The sequence below is a fragment of the Sorex araneus genome, chromosome 2, assembly GCF_027595985.1.
Source record: "Sorex araneus isolate mSorAra2 chromosome 2, mSorAra2.pri, whole genome shotgun sequence".
Classification (NCBI taxonomy): domain Eukaryota; kingdom Metazoa; phylum Chordata; class Mammalia; order Eulipotyphla; family Soricidae; genus Sorex; species Sorex araneus.
This window is the reverse complement of record NC_073303.1, coordinates 137,544,019-137,563,116: the sequence shown is the minus strand read 5'-3', so window position 1 is coordinate 137,563,116 and position 19,098 is coordinate 137,544,019. Positions and strand designations below refer to the sequence as shown.

General features: G+C 42.4%; 1 protein-coding gene across 1 annotated transcript in view; it reads right to left on the bottom strand.

Moving 5' to 3' along the window:
* Positions 1–1,135: 1,135 nt before the first annotated feature.
* Positions 1,136–19,098, bottom strand: part of ILDR1 (immunoglobulin like domain containing receptor 1) — a 40,302-nt gene continuing 22,339 nt past the window's right edge. Inside the window, exons 3-8 of the mRNA XM_055124503.1 lie at positions 18,429–18,578; positions 14,302–14,421; positions 13,896–14,042; positions 7,581–7,712; positions 6,535–7,352; positions 1,136–1,177 (exon numbers count right to left, since the gene is read on the bottom strand). Of these exons, the coding sequence (XP_054980478.1) occupies positions 1,136–1,177; positions 6,535–7,352; positions 7,581–7,712; positions 13,896–14,042; positions 14,302–14,421; positions 18,429–18,578 (1,409 nt within the window). The remainder of the gene's footprint in view (positions 1,178–6,534; positions 7,353–7,580; positions 7,713–13,895; positions 14,043–14,301; positions 14,422–18,428; positions 18,579–19,098) is intronic.

Sequence of the window (19,098 nt, the reverse complement as noted above, 5' to 3'; positions counted from 1 at the left end):
CAAACCTAAATGTATCTATTACTTTGTCCATACAGAATGGCAAATATTAGGAAGTAGAATTAAGATGTTAATTAAGTTACTGGTCTAAGGAGAGGAGAAACACACCTTAAGTGCTGTTTTGCCCTGTGGCCTACAGGTGGATAGCAAGGTTTGATAAACATGTTGTTTGTGCTTCTGGGGAGAGGTGTGGCTGGGGAGGCATGGTGAGAGAAGAGGTGATTAAGGAGGGCTGCAGGGGAGAGTGAGAGACAGAGTTGCTGCAGCTAGAGCTGGGGGAGAGCTGGGGAGAGGATTGTGGAGCTAGTTAGAGAGAAGGTTGGAGAGAGCTGGAAAAAGAGTTGAAAGAGTTGGAGGTGAGCTGGGGAGAGAGTTGTGAGAGTTGTGGGGAGAGTTTGGGAGAGACAAGAGTTGGGATAAATGGCAGTCAACCAGCTTGGCCTTTGCTCCTCCTTTATTCACCCATAGCAACGGTTGTCCTGGGTGGTGAAGTGGTTTGAGAGCACCAAATGCAGGCAGGGAGAGAGAACCACCTGGAGAGTCCTCAAACATCCATTAACATGTGATCACTCATAGCACACCTGCGATAGGAGATTACACAAGAGATGACCAGGGAGGGCTGGAGTGATAGCACAGTGGATAGGGCATTTGTCTTGCATGTGGCTGACCTGGGTTCAATCCCCAGAATCCCATATGGTCCCCTGAACACCGCCAGGAGTAATTGCTGAGTGCATGAGTCAGGAGTAAACCCTGTGCAACACTGGGTGTAATCCAAAATGAAAAAAAAAAAAAGAGAAAGATGACCAGGGTTTTTAGTGGTGTAACCTAGTTGAAGACTCAGGTTTCTAAGATGTTCCAGAGACATTGTCTCCATGTTACAAAATATAATATGTCGAAGACTATCTAAATAGAGAATGTGAACCAAGGATGAAAAACAAGACATTACATTTTTACTCTTGTATTTACTATTTTTCTGTTTTATTCCGAGAATCAAAGCCAAAACTGTTAGTTACAGATCTGAAACTGTAAACTGGAAATTCCCTTCCAAGTCAGCTGGAACTCTTGGTGATGGTGGTGACACCCGGGAGGCTAGTAGCAGTCACAGTAGCAGTCACAGAAGTAGTGTTGCGCCTGGTGACTAAATAATCACACTTCTTCCACTATGGGAGCTGTCTCTCTCCTGGGGAACAGAACACACACACACACACACACACACACATTCCAATTAGTTTAGGTCTATTGACCAAGCATATAGTACCTAAGCATGCTTGATTCTATCAAAAATCCAAGATGAGTGGGGGCTGCTTGAATAGCAAATCTGAAGTGAAAAATATTCTTGATTTATTCTATTTTTTAAGGAAAGAAAGTTCTAGGGTGACATAACTCAATTTTAATTTTTTTTTTTTGGAATTGTTCAGGGTTTACCACTTAGGCTGAGCTTAGGCTTCTCTTCTACCCTTCTGTGCCTCCCTTTAAGTTCTAAACATTTAAAAAGAATTATTCACCATGCCTCTTGCTGATTTTTTAATATCTTCAAGTCTTCGTTAGACTATGAAAAAGGGTATTGGCTTGTTTCGTCAATTCATCTCTCTACCATTCTGCCATTAAAGGCTGGTCCAGCTCTTCTTTTCCCATTAATAGTCTCCTAAACCACCCCTTTGTAGTTCTTTCTAGAAATATCTCCTTTGTCCCTTCAGGTTTCCCTGGAATTATTTTTTTCAAAGATCCCTTACAAACTTCTCCTGATCAAACTCAACAACTTTTCTTGAGATGTTTTTCCTCTTGAGCTTCTGGCCATTATAAGGACAATGACTCTAGCTTACATCTCTCACATATCTCTCACCATTTATTGTAGGAGATCGTTTTTAGTTGTTTTAAATTTTATAGTCATAGCCTGTAATTGTGATCTTTCATATCACCATTAAAATAACAAGATACCTGTCCCTGAACTCAGCTTTCAAAACATCATATACATACTTTGTTTCTATTTTTTTTTTTTTTTTTTGCTTTTTGGGTCACACCCGGCGATGCACAAGGATTACTCCTTGCTGTGCACTCAGGAACCACTCCTGGCGGTGCTCAGAGGACCATATGGGATGCTGGGATTCGAACCCGTGTCGGCCGTGTGCAAGGCAAACGCCCTATCCGCTGTGCTATCACTCCAGCCCCTGTTTCTATTTTTTAAGGAAAGAGAGTTCTAGGGTGACATAATCTAATTTTAATTTTTCGGCATTGTTCAGGGCTTACTGCTGGCTCTGTGCTCAGAGATCCCTCCTGGCACAAGGGATTGAACCGGGGGTGCAGGGATTTAACCCGGTTGGCATGTGCTAGGCAAATGCCCCACCTTCTGTACTAATGCTCCAGTCCCAAAGGACATATTTTTAAGTAAAATGTTGTCTGTTGAACAAATTCTCTCTGACACAAAGGAAAGAAAATATATGGGACAAAAGGAATTAGTCTAAAATTTGTTGAAAAAACTAGAATAGACACTTTATTGAAAGTAGATTTAAGTATCCGGATCTGAAAAATACCTTCTTAATCAAATGGAGTCAGGAAAAAATTTAAACTTGGATTTTCTTTAGAAAGCTTAACTGTAACTTGGAGAGGAAATCAGAATAGTTTTCGCTTGTATTCAACAAGGCCAAATTTGGAACAAACCAAAAAAGCCCTTTGTAATTGGTCAAGATTGAAAAGAGAATAGACTTAATTAATAGGAAGAGAGCCCACTCAAGGTAAAACACTGGAGTTTAAGTTCAATGTGACTTGTTTATATTTCTGAAGTTGCAACATTTGTGGAGTGAAACTATCCAGACCTTAAAAATCCCCAGATCTTAAAGGAGAAGATTTTGGCTAGAATTCTGGCTCTGGAGTTAAATGGAAGATTCCTTTAACTTTCTTTTTCTGTGAGCAATGCTCAAAATGGGTCTTCATCTGTTTCAGGTTGCCACAGAAACCCTTGGTTTTGATACCCATTCATTCAACATCATTAGTGAGATATTTTATGTGAGTTTCTTTTTTGTTTCTTTTTTTATTCATATTGTTCTGATTAGTTAATGCAATAGCTTAAATATCTGTTGTTATGAAACTAACAGTTGAAAGTTTGACTTAATATTAATACATCTTTAATTACCTCAAGTAACAGGAACTTGAAGTTATGCATAACCAAAAGTCACCATCTAGTGGCTCAAGTGTGTTATTACTTATGAAGCTGCACGCTTCCACAGGTGTACAGGAAACAGCTACTAGGAGGAAAGACTCGGGCCCAAAGAAAGGCTTCAAAGTTCAGGTTACAAATAAAAAGACTGTGCCCTCAAACCAATCATCCAAATCAAGGTTTGGTGCTGGGCCTCCAGTTTCTCCAAATATGATAATCACTCTCTCAGAGAAAGCTCAGAGACCCCAAACAATGAAGGCTTTTATACTTCAGCAACATTCTTGGATCTTACAAGCAACCTGCAAAAGAAATTTGGTAGAGGGAACGAAGTGATCGTACAGTGAGGAGAGTGTTTGTCTTGCTCGTGGCTGACCCAGGGTTGATCAGCATCCAGATGGTCCCCTGAGCAACGTCAGGAGGAATTCCTGAGTGTGGAACCAGGAGTAACCCCTGAGCATCACTGGCTGTGGCCCAAAAAGCCAAAAAGAGAAAGAAAAAATTGGTATGCTTGTGCTAGAATTATTTGTGTACATATTTTAATGATAAAAGAAGCTGTGATACTTTCAACATATGAAAAAGAGCTGAAGTTACCAGAAAATGCCCTATATGATTCCCTTTTAAAGAGGCAGGATGAACTACTGATAAGGGTCCAGATTTGAGAGCCAGATGCATATTCAAGTTCTGCCTCACTCTGCACTAGCTGAATGGCTTTTAGCATGCTACTTTAGCGTGCCTCACGGGAATAGGGCTGTTTTCAAAGACTAAGTGAAAGAAAGAGCTTACCCAGGGGTTTAAAGGGTATACCTTTTAGTCTTTTCTTACTTAGAAGAAACCACAAGTATAACTTAAATTAAAAAGATGTAAAATAAAGGAAAGATAAGATTTTACTTAGAAGATAATAGGATTTATATTTGGGGACAAACACTGGCTTTTAAGTTACATTTTTCTATAAATTCAAATGAAGGTGAAAGATAGTTTAGTCACTAGGTGACTAAAGTAACAGCATTTTACCTAGTTATGACTAATTTTTTGTTTGAGTGATGTAATTTTTCTACTGCTAATATGGAGGGAAGAGTTATAAGATCTATAAAATTAAGGTAATGGTATTAAACTCACAGGTGATACTTAGATCAAATGAAATGCTGTTTAAAATGTCCAAAACAGGAATGGTCAATGATTGGAATCAACTACAAGTATGTGTAGGGTGGACAGCAGGTAAGATAGAGAAGAGACCCGTATGACAATAATAGCTGGCAATGATCATGCTGGACAAGATCTGAGTGTTACAAGTAGGTAAAGGGATATTCTTAACCTTTCAGTATCAATATTGCAAGCCACAATGCCCAAAAGGAGAGAAAGAAAAAGAGACACAAAGAGAGACAGAGACAGAGACAGAGAGACAGAGACAGAGAGAGAAGAAAAGCCTTTGCAATAGAGGCAGGCTGGGTGGTAAGTGGTGATGGGAGGGAACCTGGGGACACATTGGGCTGGGACATGTACACTGGTGGAGGGATGGGTGTTGGAACACTAATGGAAATCTAATCATGAACAGTTTTGTAAAGGTCTATCTCACAGTGATTCAACTAAAATAAATAAATAAATAAATAAATAAATAAATAAGATATCCAAAGCTCAGTATTACTCAGTAAGGATACTCCTAAGTTTTACTGTTCTTGGTCTTTGCTCGTTTCAAGGGAGGAACATTTGAGAGAATGTGTTGTTCTCACAACACAAGCTACCAAAAATGACTTCACCAATTCCCCCATCTTTGCTGCTCTCACTGAGGTTGTTATCATAAAGTGCAGCACTGTGGCCTTCATAAGTACCTGTTCTTTCATGCATGCTATGTATGGGGATAGCTTTTTAACAAATCACAGCAGAACCTGAATTCTAAATGAGAGTTGTAGACTTCAAAGTGTGTAAATGACTCACATTCTTGTCCCTATGCCATCCTTCTACACTAGAAATCCTCAGAGCCTACTACACATCCCTTTATCTCAACTGAAAAGAAAACAAAAAATAACTTCAATTACTTTGAAATCAAATCACAGCAAATATTTGCGTGTGGCTTGAAGTCAACTCTGAATGCAGTTCATGAATAGTTTTGAGTGATGTCAGCATAACTTTTCAAAATGATGGTTAAAGAAATACTGTCACTTTAGTATATTAGTTATAATTATTAAAAATACATCTTTTAAAAAGTCTAAATTCAGAGATCAAAAGGGCCCACATACCTCTTTGTGCCTTCTTTACGTTAAGATTGGCATTCACTGGCACTTCGCCTGTTTACAGTCACCTGAAGCTTTGACCCATGTTTGAGATATCATGTTTCTGTATCAGTATCTGAGGGGTTGGGGACAGTTGTCAGTGGTGCTCAGAGGCTGATGATACTCTGCCTGGTGGAACAGGCCTGAGAGTTAAGTTCTCAGGTCTGACACCACAATATTACTTGAGCCTGGCTCAGCTGGGGCCCACCAGGTTATCCCAGTGATGCTTTGGGGGAAACCAGAGCCACATAGAAGGTTTACAGGGGCCACAGGGCTATGTGGTTCACGGTGTCTGGGGACCACTATCAGAGATCAAATTTAACACATAAGGCATGAGTTTCAGGTCTTCTGGGTGCTCTCTGCAACCCAGATTTAATTTTTTATTAAATCATTTAACAGTACTGAACGTAAGGCACTTTCCTAGCACATTGCCAACTCCTCTGATTACATCCCCGGTACCTTTATGGATGGGACTCAGGGGACCCTGAATGCAGAGCCAAGAGTAAGCCCTAAGCCTGAACACAACCAGGTGTAGCCCAAAATCAAAAAAGAGAAATCGGTTTACTGATCCATCACAGACGAGTCTCTAAGGGCTCACCCTTGCACACTCAGGTGCAGCATCAGAAGTGGGGTACAGACGTTCTCTGCTGTCAGGTTGCAGGGTCTAATTCGGGATATGAAAATATGGTTGCTAAAATCAAAGCAAGTGGTGGTGACAGGAAGTAGAACCTTAATCAGGAGGGCCGATGTTCCAGTGCCCACAAGGTGCCTAGTTATTCTGAGCCTGTTTCCTCCTCTGGGGTTGGGGGAGGGCGTCCTTGCCTCATAGGTCAGCGAGGAGGATGAGATTGAGACAGAGGAGAAGGAGGAGATAGTCCTTGGAAAGCATCAAGTGTGAAGCCCCCTCTCCTGCCCTCTGCACTTGTTCTGTCCCGCCCAGCACCCTGCACTTCCTAAGTCCTTTCTAGCACCACAAAAGGCAGCTTACCAAGTCTGTGGTGCAAACTGTGCAAATAGAATAGTTGTGCCCTCAGCAGTGGCCTGTGAGGTGGCCCTGCTCAGCTGGAGTGAACTTTCTCCCCACTCCCGACCCTCAGCTGGATGCCCCAGGCTCACCGAGCGCCTCTCCACATTCCCTTTTTTCCTGCCATCCTTGCCTGAGATGACATCCAGGGAGCGGTAACTGGGTGGCTTCTCTTCAAGCCAGTTTGGGGAGTGCGAGCGATGCCGTGGATGGGCCCTCCAGCTCCTGGGCAGCCTCTCCCCTTCTTCTGAGCTCCAGGAACTGAGACCCGAGGGCAGGGGTGGGGAGTAGCTCCTGTGCCTGCGCCTCTGGTACCGCTGGGTGCTGCCCCAGGGACTGGGCCGACGGGGTCTCTCCACATAGCGGCTCCTGGCTGAGGGGTGTTGGGGTCGCTGAGGTAGCTCGCTGGATGAAGGGACATCGCTGAGGCTGTCCAAGTCTGACCAGGATGTGGGTGACCCATGCGGCCTGAAGCTGGGGTGCCTTCCACTCTGCTGCTGGTTCAGCCCCCTTTGCTCCTTCACCCAGCGCTGAGGCTCCTGATCCTGGAGCTCGTGGTGGAAATCAGTGTAGTAGTGCTGCCTCTGCTCCACTCTCCAATCCTGGGACCTGGCAGGAACTGCAGAGAGCCAGTGCTGGTGGGAGGAGTTGCTGATTCTCTGGGAGGAAGGCATGTCTCGCATCAGTGGAGGCAGGTGGATGATTCTTCGTTCCACGACCTCCGAGTCCAGGGAGGACAGCATGCTCCTGGGATGGCCAGATCTGACCTGGCGGTCAGAAGGAAGAGGCTGGGCTGGGTTGAGGTTCCGTAGCTCTTTCTCCAGATACTCTAACACACTGTTGGTGACGGGAGGGACAGCAGTGGTCTGGGTCATTGGCATCTGTGGGACGCTGGACCTCAGGGACAAATCTGAATGGAAAACAAAAAAGGATAAGAATATGCAGCTAGTTGGCCCCAAACATCCTCCTTAGAAACAGGGCACCAAAATGCCACATGATTTCTCTTAATTAACCCATCCCAGTCACACTCATAAAGATACCCACCATACTGCTCCTGAAGCCCCCCTTCCCCACAGGTACCCCATGCCCCAGCCCTTCACCTGTCCCCTCTCCCACCCCAAACACCTAGCAAATTTACCTCGCTGCAGCAGTGGGTTCATTGGGTAAGATGAAAACTGGGAGCTCCTGTTCGTCCCCCAATACAGGGGTTTTTCCATCATCTGAGGGCCTAGGCCCTGAGCCTGCTTCTTGTAGCGGTGGCGGGCCAGGGCTGTGGGGGAAGAGGGAATAATGCTGACTCCCCCAGGGCCAGGCCCATCACGCCTTCACTTCTCTCCTACCTGTCTCACCAAGAGGCCAGCTCCTCTCCTCACAGCCCTAGCATAGGAGTAAGAGTCAAAGGAGTAAGGAATAAACTGTTCCTTTAGCAAGTAGCTGGGGATAGACTCCTGAAGTAATGTTGTAATGCCTGTGCCCCAGGAAAGTATAATCTGACTTCTTTTTCTCAAAAACTTGTAATCCTCCTACCCATCCACAAGATGCTCCAAAATGTATTGGCTATGAAATCTTGGGCCACAGACAAAAGAACTGCGAGGAAATGGAAAGCGTAGACCAGCCAGACAACCCCAGAGCTGCCTTCTAAAGAGAGAGGAAAAATATAAAGAGAAGGAATTTGATACTAATGCCAATGAACAGGGTAACAGGTAAAGGGAGGAAGATGGAAAGAACATTTCATTTAGTCTGTGAGCTTCAGAAATGAGAAAACCAGCAGGATTTCAGCAGACTACTTTTCTCATTGCTTAATCATTTTTTTTTCTTAGTAGTGGAAGTCTCTGAAAAGCATAGGGAAAGCAGAAACAGGAGATGGGAAATACCATTTTATTTACAAAAAACGTGCAGAAGCAGCGCAAACTAAAGAAATGCCACTTCAGTCCCCGAGTATAAAGCACACCACTCCCAGTAGCTGCCAAGTAGACACAGAAGCACTTAGGTGTTTTCATCTCTGAACTGCTATTTGGAGGTGACTGTGACATAGTGCCCCTCATGGCTCTAGGCCCCCATCTGTACAGTGCACGTAAGAAATAGACTTTCTGTTCAGGAAATGCTGGCCCCAGGCACCCAACCTCACACCTCTCACTTCCTCCTGGTGTCCCATGTCTAGTGGCCATGACTGAAGCATCATCTGTGCCAGAGACTTCCACCTACCACTGCAGCAGCAGAGAGACAGCAGATACTCTAGACCCAGTTACACAAGGTGGGGGATGTGCTAAGGCCAGTTGGTAGAGGGTCCTCATGGTGGCTGCCCAAAAGCTGCAGTGAAACACACTTCCTTCTCAAGAGAAAATGATTGCAGCAGAGTCCCCAGAAATGCTCAGAGCACCAACCCTGATGGTAAGTCACAGCCCAGCCTGGAGGAAGTTAGATGCAAACTTACAGCAGCCCACCCAGTTGTCACACCTACATGCCAACAGTCAGTACACCAGATGCTCCCAAGAGAAATCCACAGAGTGAGCAATTTTGTCTCCTTTCTGTTGGCAGGTATTGCCCCCTGTTTCCCACCCCACCTCCCCAATCACACCACCATCAGCACATGAAATGTCTAACTTAATATGTGTCAGCCACTTGACATAGGCAAATGAATCATCAGAGAAATTTTTGAATGTGGGAGTCAGAAGAGGAAGCTGGTGCAGGGGTGGGGTACCTTCCCAGATTCTGAGTGACAGAAGCAGGGTGGGACCCCAAGCCTCTGCTCTTTTTGCAAACTACAAGCTCTCAGATACCTTTCTGGGAGGAAGCAAACAAGATTCATCCTCTGGGGTATTTTACTTTTCTCTTCATGCAGCAACACACCTTGTAAAACCCATTTTGCTTACAAGATAGAGGGCCACTTGATTCCATTGCTAACAACCCTATCTGTCTCTCACTCATTTTTGTGTGACTTCCTGAGGGGCTTAGAAGCTGCTCCATCAATACTCAGCCTGACTGTATGAATGATGGAGAATAGAATTCTACTGTCCAATTAGGGTCATGGATAATAGACACATCCTCTAGCTTTATGAGGCATCTACCTACTCTACCTACTCACACCCAAACCCCAATCCCTCATCAAACCCTGGCTTTCTATGTGTGGTACACTGTTGTACCCTTTGGTGCCTTTTTCTTTCTCTTATTTTTTCAATTTGGTAAAAGTAAAAGGGAAAGCTTGGATCATTTCTTATTCCCCAAGTGATTGTTTAAATTAATTGAATACATCCCCCCAAAATATATAGAATGATAGATAGATAAATAACTTGTTACAGACCCTTCGTGTTCATCCATAAGCTTTCTAATCAAAATTTTCACACACTCCCACAGTGAACTTGCTCCCCTTTAGCTCTTACAACCTTATCCTTAGTCTTTTACTTCCCTATACACTTGAACTGGAGAGATGGAAGTGACAAACATGGTCTCAGAGCTTCACCACCGTTCCCTTGTCCTGCAGACAGCCTTATGACATGCCCAGTTTACCAAGGAGTTTTGATTGACCCAGTGGGTGAATCAGTCAGGAAGTAAATAAGAAACATGGAAAAGTAATAAAAGTTCAAGATTCCATATTAGTTACCTTTGAAGCTTCATGCAGTAAAGTTGACTTCGGTCACCATTAATAAGAGAGTTAAAAATAGAATTCTGGAGAGAAGTTCAAAGGGCTGCATGCATGATTTGCATGTGGGGGTCTCAGGTTTGATCCCTGGCACTGCTTGGCCCTCTGAGCACCACTGGGAGCAACTGAGCACAGAGCCAGGAGCAGCCACTGGCACCCACAGTTTCCACCCCCAAACAAAACCAAACAAAATTTAAACATAGATTCCTGGAGTCTAACTACAAAAATTTTCTTTCAGTTAATTCAAGATAAGAAAACCTGTACTTATTGACAAGTTCTCTGATTCTCATGAAGGAAGTCATCTTGGAGTTGGCCATTGAGGAATCTCAGCAACATGTCTTGAAATATAGTCCTAGGGACAGGTTTCCTGAAATATAGGCTATGAGCGTCCCTTAGGTTTCACTGTCAATTCTGTACTTACTAACTGCATGATTTTGAGTGGGGTTACTGAGTCTGAGCCCAGTCTTCTGCAGATATGCAATAGGTAAATTGCTCTCATGGTTATAATGATATAATTTAAAATATATATTTTTAGGAGTCAATTTTACCTTAGACCATAGAGGAGGCAAAGTTCCATGTTGAGTCTAAACCACTAAAGGAATTCATCTTTATTTCTTAGGAAAATGGGGGTTACACTGTTTAAGACAGTGGTTTTCAACTTTTTTATATCTGTGGACCAGTGAACTAAGAGAAATACTTCATAGGCCACTGAGGCACACAGAAAAACTTATTGAGAATAAAAAATATTTATATATCAATATTTATAATATTATCACTGTATGATTCAAGAGCACATGTATTTTTTTTCACAGACCAGCAGGAAATTTCTGTGGACCACTTCCCATCTCATGTCTAATGGTTGAAACTCACTGCTTTAAGATGCTCTCTTCAGGACAGAAATGATAGACAACACCTTACCTTCTCCAGAGCTCTGCGGCTCTCCTCCTCAGCAGCCATCATCATCATCAGAGCCCTGAGGCTCTCACCTGCATGTGGTACCCCAGAAGTGCTTCAACTGCTTCCCCTTCCTTGTCCTTCCCTCTCCTTTTTCACAGAACTCTCTCCTCTTCTCTGACTCAGAGGCATACAGTCCTTTCACTTTTTCTTACCAATGCTGATGCTGCAACCCCCTCTGCCTGGTCTGGCCAGTTATTTCAGTGACATTCTCAGGAACTTCCTTGACTCCCACGCTCCTTGAACTCTTACAATTGCAGCTTTAGAGAACCAACAGCAGCTGCTTCCTGGCCCCATGCTGCCAGACCTGACTGTACGACTGACCTCATATAGTCCTCCTCCTGCCACACCTTTCCTAGACTGCTGGTAACCTCACTTCCTCTAAGAGGCATTGGCCACTAGTCCTGGCTACTCCTCCAAGCACTTTCAGCTAATGACATCATTTTTACTGAAAAAAGGGATGCTGCCTTGGACAAAATGTATCAAGCAATTGAGCCCAGGGCTAACTGTGAACAAGCTGTATGCATTTGTGAAAAGTTTTCTGGTCCTCACTTCTGTAGGCTCTGAGGAAGATGGAGATATACTGGTGCAAATAATATATTTTTAGATTTTCAGTGTGATCTGTGGATCAGGAAAGATGAATGAGAGCAGAGTTCTGTGAGGCTACTAAACAATCTAGAAAGAAAAGTTATTTTTCCAGGTCTCATTGAAAAATGTTCGACATCAGTACATTTCATCTTTAACTTCTACTCTGGGTTGTTTATTAGCATGTGCAGTGAATTATCAAGGGCTACTAAAATTTGGTGTCATTTTAATTTTTCCCCATTGTGGTCCGGTCCTCTGTTAACTCTCACTAGAAAGTGGGGGCTGATGAGGGTGGGAGAAGGAAAAGAATTACTGATACTATTCCTGTAGCTCCTGCTACATCTATATTTAGAAAAAATTATCTTATTCTTCTGAGGGGAGGAGGGGATTGTATTTAGGTCACACTCAGCAGTAATCAGGGGCTACTCCCAATACTGGGGGTCTAAATAGTGCTGGGCATTTAGCCAGTGTCAGAGGCATGTAAGACAAGCCCCTTAAACCCTGTACTATCTCTGACCCTGCATTTACATTTTTTTTGAATCCAGACAGGTTGGGGTGAACTTGTATCTGCTGCCCCTTTTCTTGCACTATAATCATCTTTGACATAATTACTGCAACCCTATTTTCAGAGATTAGGTGTCCTTGCCTTGTTTTTCGCTATAAGCCCGATATCACCCCACTGATTCTTTCACTCAGGAATAACCTCAATTTCCTTACTTTCTCCTAGTCTTAGTTCTTTGCCTAGAAATATGACTTCTCAGAACAGTTTGCCTTAATGATTCGCTCTGAAAATGTCCTCATCTGCTGAAGCCCAGGAAATCATTTGTGACAACATATCCTGATTTTTACTAGCTCTTCTTTTTCGAGGAGCTATTTTCCCCCAGAATCTGTTTGTCAGCTTACCTGAGAGTAAATATATTTACCATTGGTTGATTTTGATCTCAGTCCTGTTTTGAGTATCCTACTGACCTCAGGATTCTGAGAAGGCATTTGGGAAGGTTATTCTCATCTCACTCTACGTATTACTGCACCAGTGACAGTGACTCTGATAATTATTATTGTCATTTATTTCATGGTGATGATACCTTCCCATTAGGGTAGTAAGGATTAAAGAGAAAAATATATGCAGAGGGCCCCCAATCAGAAGACAACCAGTAGAAGTTAGTTCTCTTTTCCCATAAGACAGGCACTTCAGAACAAAAGCCTGAAACCAGATTCAGACCATTGACATACAGTAGGCTAGATTTTGTTTCTATCTTAAGAGGCAATTCCTTTTTGTTCTTTTTTTAAAAAAATAAAATGTTCTTTCAAATAGACAAAATGATCAAAGTAGTTACCTCTAAATGCTCAGAATAGTCATTGTGTCTAAATATTTCAAATATCCTACAGTGTAATAACTTACTTCTGTCAGCAGAAAAAGAAAATGTCATATATAAAGAAAAAACAAAATGAAACATTTTTCACTTAAAGCAAAGGATTTCACTCTATTTCTCAAGTGAAGATGTTTATAGAATATTTTTATTCTTTTCCCTTTGCCATTAATTATGTATTCAGTGTGGTATTTTTTGTATGTCATAATTTAAAGGTCAAACTTCAGTCCAAAGACAGATTACATTAGAGCCAAAAAAGTCTCTCAATGAGAGACGTTACTGGTGCCTGCTCGAACAAATCGATGAGCAATGGGATAACAGTGATACAGTGATAAAATAGAGCATCTTAAAGTGGCTAGCCAGACCAAGCAGATGGCATCAACTGGAAAATGAGAAATATAAAGTTTCAGACTTACTCCAGTCTCATTAAATCAGAAACTCTGGGTGTGGAACCAAAAGTAGGGCCTTGAGGTGATCTTATGTTTGGAAAAACCACCACTCTAAAACAATACTTCTCTCCTCTTTTCTCTTTTTCAAGTAACTTATAAGGATGACTTCTCTTACTGTCATTGAAACTACTCACTCTAGCCACTTAATGTTCAAACAAGTTCTGAGCTAGGAGCAAATGCTGAAGAACAGACCCATTAGGGCTGGGAAGATGTTATCAGTAGTAGACTCATCTGCTTGGGCAGGGAGGGTGTGAATGATTACATGCCCTTCTAGTTGCTCAGTAGCTTGCTCCTATCAAGGGACTATTTTTCTAGGTTTAGACCAAGGACCTCTGGAGCCTTTAGGAGAGAAGGGCAGGGAGGAGCACCGAATAGAAGCCAAGGATCTGACTGGTCACTGGCAGCTGATCTGCTTGAGCACTGGGCTCCAATCCATGCCTGTCCATCTCCCTCACCTTCCTCAGGGCAGCAGCAGCGCGTGGGGCAGCAGGGGCATCGGAGGTAACAGCAGCAGTACTGAGGACAGCACTGGCACCAGCACACTCCAATCAGCAGCAGCAACAGGAGGCCTCCCAGAATGATGAAAATCACCGTCAGCCAGTCTGCAGAGAGGAAGCCCAATGGGGACTGAACTAAATCTGTAAGAAAATGTTTCCAACTCTATCCTTCTAGTGGCCCAATATATCATTAAGATTAGTCAAATATACTGGAAAAAATTACTTTGGTAAGAAACTTTAGAGTTTAGAAATCTAACAACTAGAAACTGGACTTTGCTCGCTTCTGGCTTTGTTTCTTTCCCCCACATATGGAAAAGGGTTGTAGAGGTGGGTCAGTCAAAGGAAATGTTCCAGCAACACTTACGCAGGACGATGAGTTTCACCTCTTTGTCTGGGTCCCCTGATGTGTCCCCTGGAGCCTCAATGGTGCAATAATACACTCCATGATCCCACCACATCACTTCATTAATCACAAGATCTGCTCCTGGTAGGAAGAAAGGGGAAAGTACCAGTGCTTTAGAAGGGAGGGTTGCTATAGTTCTTGATTAATAACAGCTCAAAGACCCCAGAACTTATTCTACTACATACTAAGAAGGTCTCTTGTAGTTTATACAAAGGCTTTAATTTCTTTCTTTAGATCCTCTTTTCTCCAATGGCAAAATAATGGCAGAAGAGACCATTCACTAATCCCTTCTAGATAAGGGTTTGGCTCCATCTCCTCACTTAATCTCCTACTTCAACTCTATCAGAAAATTGGGCAGACATTACCAGTTGTCTTCCAGTGTTTAACTCCGTTTCTTCCTCTAGTCATAGATTTGGGGGCTAGGTATGTTTCCCCCCTGAATAAAGTCAGTATTTTCCATCTTTCCCTAAATATAGACATGGACATGGGACGTATTTCTGGAGTGTAGGAGGTAAGCAGAAGTATGGCTCACAGGATTCTCTTAAAAACAGCTTTGACCTCTTCTCCTCAAAACATTTGTCCTTTTCTCCTACTCTGTTATTTGAAAAAAAAAAATATCTGGCTGCCTTCTTGAGCCATAGAAAGGAGACCTTTTTAGTGAGCTGGACTCAGTGAGAACCCAGGGAAACAGGGCAATCCACATTACTTGTTCATTGTCTACCTCCAAATTAACACATGAGAAAAAATTAAACTTCTTTATTGTTTAAAAGTCACTAGTATTTTGACTATTAGTTGCAATCAAATGACTATTAGCTACATTTCAGATATGGAAATCAGTAATTCAGGGGGAAAAGAAACTGTTCTCAGAACACAGAGATAATCCTTAACATGGGTGATTTCAAGCTCATATCTCATCTTCAAAGTTGATCCTCTCATCATTAAATTGTACCCTCCTTTTCCAAACTGAGTGGCACATTACATAGCCTGGATCATTCACAAGCATAAAATAATTAGTTATTTCTGTATTTTAAAGTGATGAGTTATGAGACAAGCTTGAATGAGTAAGGATGAAATTCTAGTATTTTAATGGAAAACATTACTCAAGAAAACAATTTCAGTTCTCATGAGACCAAATGCTGTGCTACCCCATGAAGACTGAGAGACAGATGAATGGTACACTTTAAAATTTTAGCATATGCAATGAATGTTGATTTAAAAGCCCTTTGGTGGGCTCAGCTCCATTTCAGACACATGGCAGATTCAAAGAAGAAAAGAATCATGTCTGTCCTGAGAGAATTAAAGTCCAGCTGCCATCCTTAGAGCATTCTTCATGTCCCTGCTATCCTACCTGCAGCAAGTTCAGAGGACATCTTTAGCTTCACACACACCTTCACATTAGAGAGTTGTTTAGTTTGTAATCAGATTTGCAATTTTTAATGATATTTGTCATGAGATGTTTATTGAGGAAATGAAACAAAAATACGAAGTCATGCAACACTGGAGCTAATTTCAGCTTTTGTTTCCTTCTCTTTTTACGTCAATCCTGATCACATTTTTCCTACTGACGATTTTCCAAACCCACAGCACTTCCCAGAAACAACAAGCTTACCCCAGATTTGGAAGAATGGTGAAAGTACTTTGGGCGAAAACTTCCCCTCAGTGTTAGTGTTTATTATGAATCTGTCCTTAAGTCTTATTAGAGACATAAAGATTATTTCAGAGCTGTCATAGTAAGGAGGGTACTTAATTCCTATTTTAAATAATGATTAATTTATACAGGGTTATCTCAAATGATGTTAAATGTAGATATAGAACTGTTAGAGAACAAGGGCTCCAGAAGTCAAGACAAACCTGAAGGTAGAAAGAGAAACTTTAGGAGAACACCATTTTCGTGTGTGTGTGTGTGTGTGTGTGTGTGTGTGTGTGTGTTTCTGTGAGAGAGAGAGAGAGAGAGAGAGACAGAGACAGAGATAGAGACAGAGAGAAAGAGAGAGAAAGCGGGATGTCCCAAGTAGTACTTGGCAACTAGAGGTCACTCCTGGCAATATTTGGCTTGGTTTTGTAGCAATATTTGGTCTGGTAGTACTGGGAGGACCATATGATACTGAAGATCAAATTCAGAGTTTCCATGTATAAGACATGTGCTCCAGTCGTTGGTGGTATCTCCCCAGGCACAAATGTTACTTTTTTATGAAACTAAGAAAGAGATACCATTTGATCCAAGGTAGACAGGAATGAAAGTGATGTATGACACTACTCAAAATTAGGGAAAAATCCAAGGCAAGAATTATCATATGTGGTGACTAATTTTTCACAAAGTGTAAAGAAGACTTGCTAACTAGAGCCATGAAGATGTGGGGTTAGATCTGAATAATTCTGTGAAATCAATCTTTGAGAATATATCTTGAGATGGTAAGAAAAAGACAGATATTACTAAAGGCTGAAGTGTCAGGGGTTGACTTAAGGATGAATGCAAAAGAACCAGGATTAAATACTATAGCTGAGTCATTATAGGATAGGAAAAATTGTTAAGTTGGCTTTTTAAAATTTAACTCTTAGATAAGGGCTGGAAGGATGGCTCCATGAAGTGAAAACTGGCCTCGCATGCTGGGGGAAAAGGAAACTGGGATAAAGAAAAGACCACTAAGTAAATGATATTTCAAGGGCTTGATCAGGATGGGAGATGCGTGCTGAAAGTAGACTATGGACCAAACATTATGGCCACTTAGCACCTGTATTGCAAATCATTACACCCAAAAGGAGAGAGAGAGTAAAAGGGAATATGCCTGTCACAGAGGCAGGGACTGGGGGAGGGAGAGGGAATAAGGTGGGTGTGGTGGAGGGATACTGGGAACATTGTTGAGGAGAATGGGCACTGGTGGAGAGATGGGTGCCCAGTTATTGTATGACTGAGATATAATCATGAAAGTTTTTAAGTAACTATATCTCCAGTGATTCATGAAAGTAAATAAATTTAAAAAATTAAAAATATCTACTTAAAGTAATTATAGGGTTCATGCTGACTTCCTCACACAGATGCTGTAGGTACTCTGTGTACTCTGTGTATAGTTTCTGTATAGTGTTATTATGGGTATAGTTCCCTCATTTTTTCTCTTAACCACCAAATGTTTGATTAATACAACACATAAAGCTCATTCAAACTGACTGTGTTCTGTGCCAATAACCCATCACAAAAATCCTGTATTTATAAGATAAGAATGTGGGGCATTAGCACTATCCAGAAGTATTTTGAATAGTCACAACTAAATTTCACTGCCCACTTACTGTGCGCTAAGCACTTTGCACATAAAATCTCATTTAGTGCTTCCAACTCTCTAGGAGATAGATACCATAGCAAGTTTCATTTTATGGTAATTGAGGCTGAAAAAAATCAAAGGGACTTCCCCCAAATTCACACACTCTGTAGACGTAGATTGAGAACTGACACCTGTGTCTGAACTACTAATCCCTGTCCAGGCACAAAGAATAGATAAGTTATAGACATAGCTTCCAGACAGCACACCAAATACTTCAGTGTGGGGCGAGAGATACCGTTAGGCTCATCTCCTTACAGGTCAGAGAAAATAACTGACCTGCTATTGTCCCTGAACTAGTAACTGAAAGCAAGAGGACACCCATCAGATCTTTGAGTCTAAGTCTAAAGTTCTTTCTGTTTTGTAGATAGTGGTAGTTTTAAAGTGTAGTATATTTGAACATGCATATTTCCTTAAATATGAGCAACAAGAATGCCTCAGGGGAGTTAAGGGGCATCAGATTTAAGTTGGCACTGAGAGAAATTCAAAGAAGGGTTTCAGAAACCTTGCCACAAATTAGTCCTGAATCACTTAATCTCAGGTAGATCTTACAGCCAAAGCTAGAGGATGACCCCTCTGATGCAGAAACCAGTGTCAGGGAAGTGTCTCCAAGATAGAGCAGGATACATTCTATATATCCACACTTTCCTCAAACACTGACAGTGGCTAAGTAGAGCAGTAGTCAGTGGTGAGAAGGGGAAATCCCCACAATGACTCAGCCTGCTAGGGTTGGTCTTCACCACCCCAGTTCCCTGCCAACTCCCCCGCACTCACGGTTCTGGATGGTGATCTTGCGCTGCCGGTAATCCACCCCCAGCACAGGCTCATTCTGCCCCCGCCTCTGGGCCACAATTCGCACCTCTCGCTGGTTGTCATTGCAATCGTTGGATGGATCCTGGCCCAGGGAGAGAGCTGCCTGGTATGCTGAGGAAAGAGGACACACTCAATTACACACCATGGAATTCTCTTGGAGAAGGTACCCTTACTGGTCTCTGGGACAGAGAAGCTCAGGCTTCTCTGAGCCTCTGCACTCCAAAATCTTGTTGAACATGAGGATACTAATTATACAGGTCTGGAGTGGGGAAATGAGATTCTGTGTCTCTGATGATCTCCCAGAAGATGTCAACAAAACACACTTGAGCAGCAAGTCTCCAGACCCCCCAAAAGTTTCCAAATTCTGCTTACAACCTCATCTCTCATCCCAATTTGTCTTGCTATGTTTTGACCCCTGAGGTTCATCCACCTGCTCCTACAATAATAGACTTGAGGGCTGTTAACTTGGCTGCTCACAAATGTCAGCTGCTCTCCACCAACTGCCTTCTCACTCCTTCCCTTTCAGTAACAGTAAGGCCAAGAAACAATGCTTCCATTTAAAGAAAAGTCTGTAGGGAACAATAAATGTCAACCTTAGTGGGTGGGTCCAATAGGTCTTGGGGTTCATATT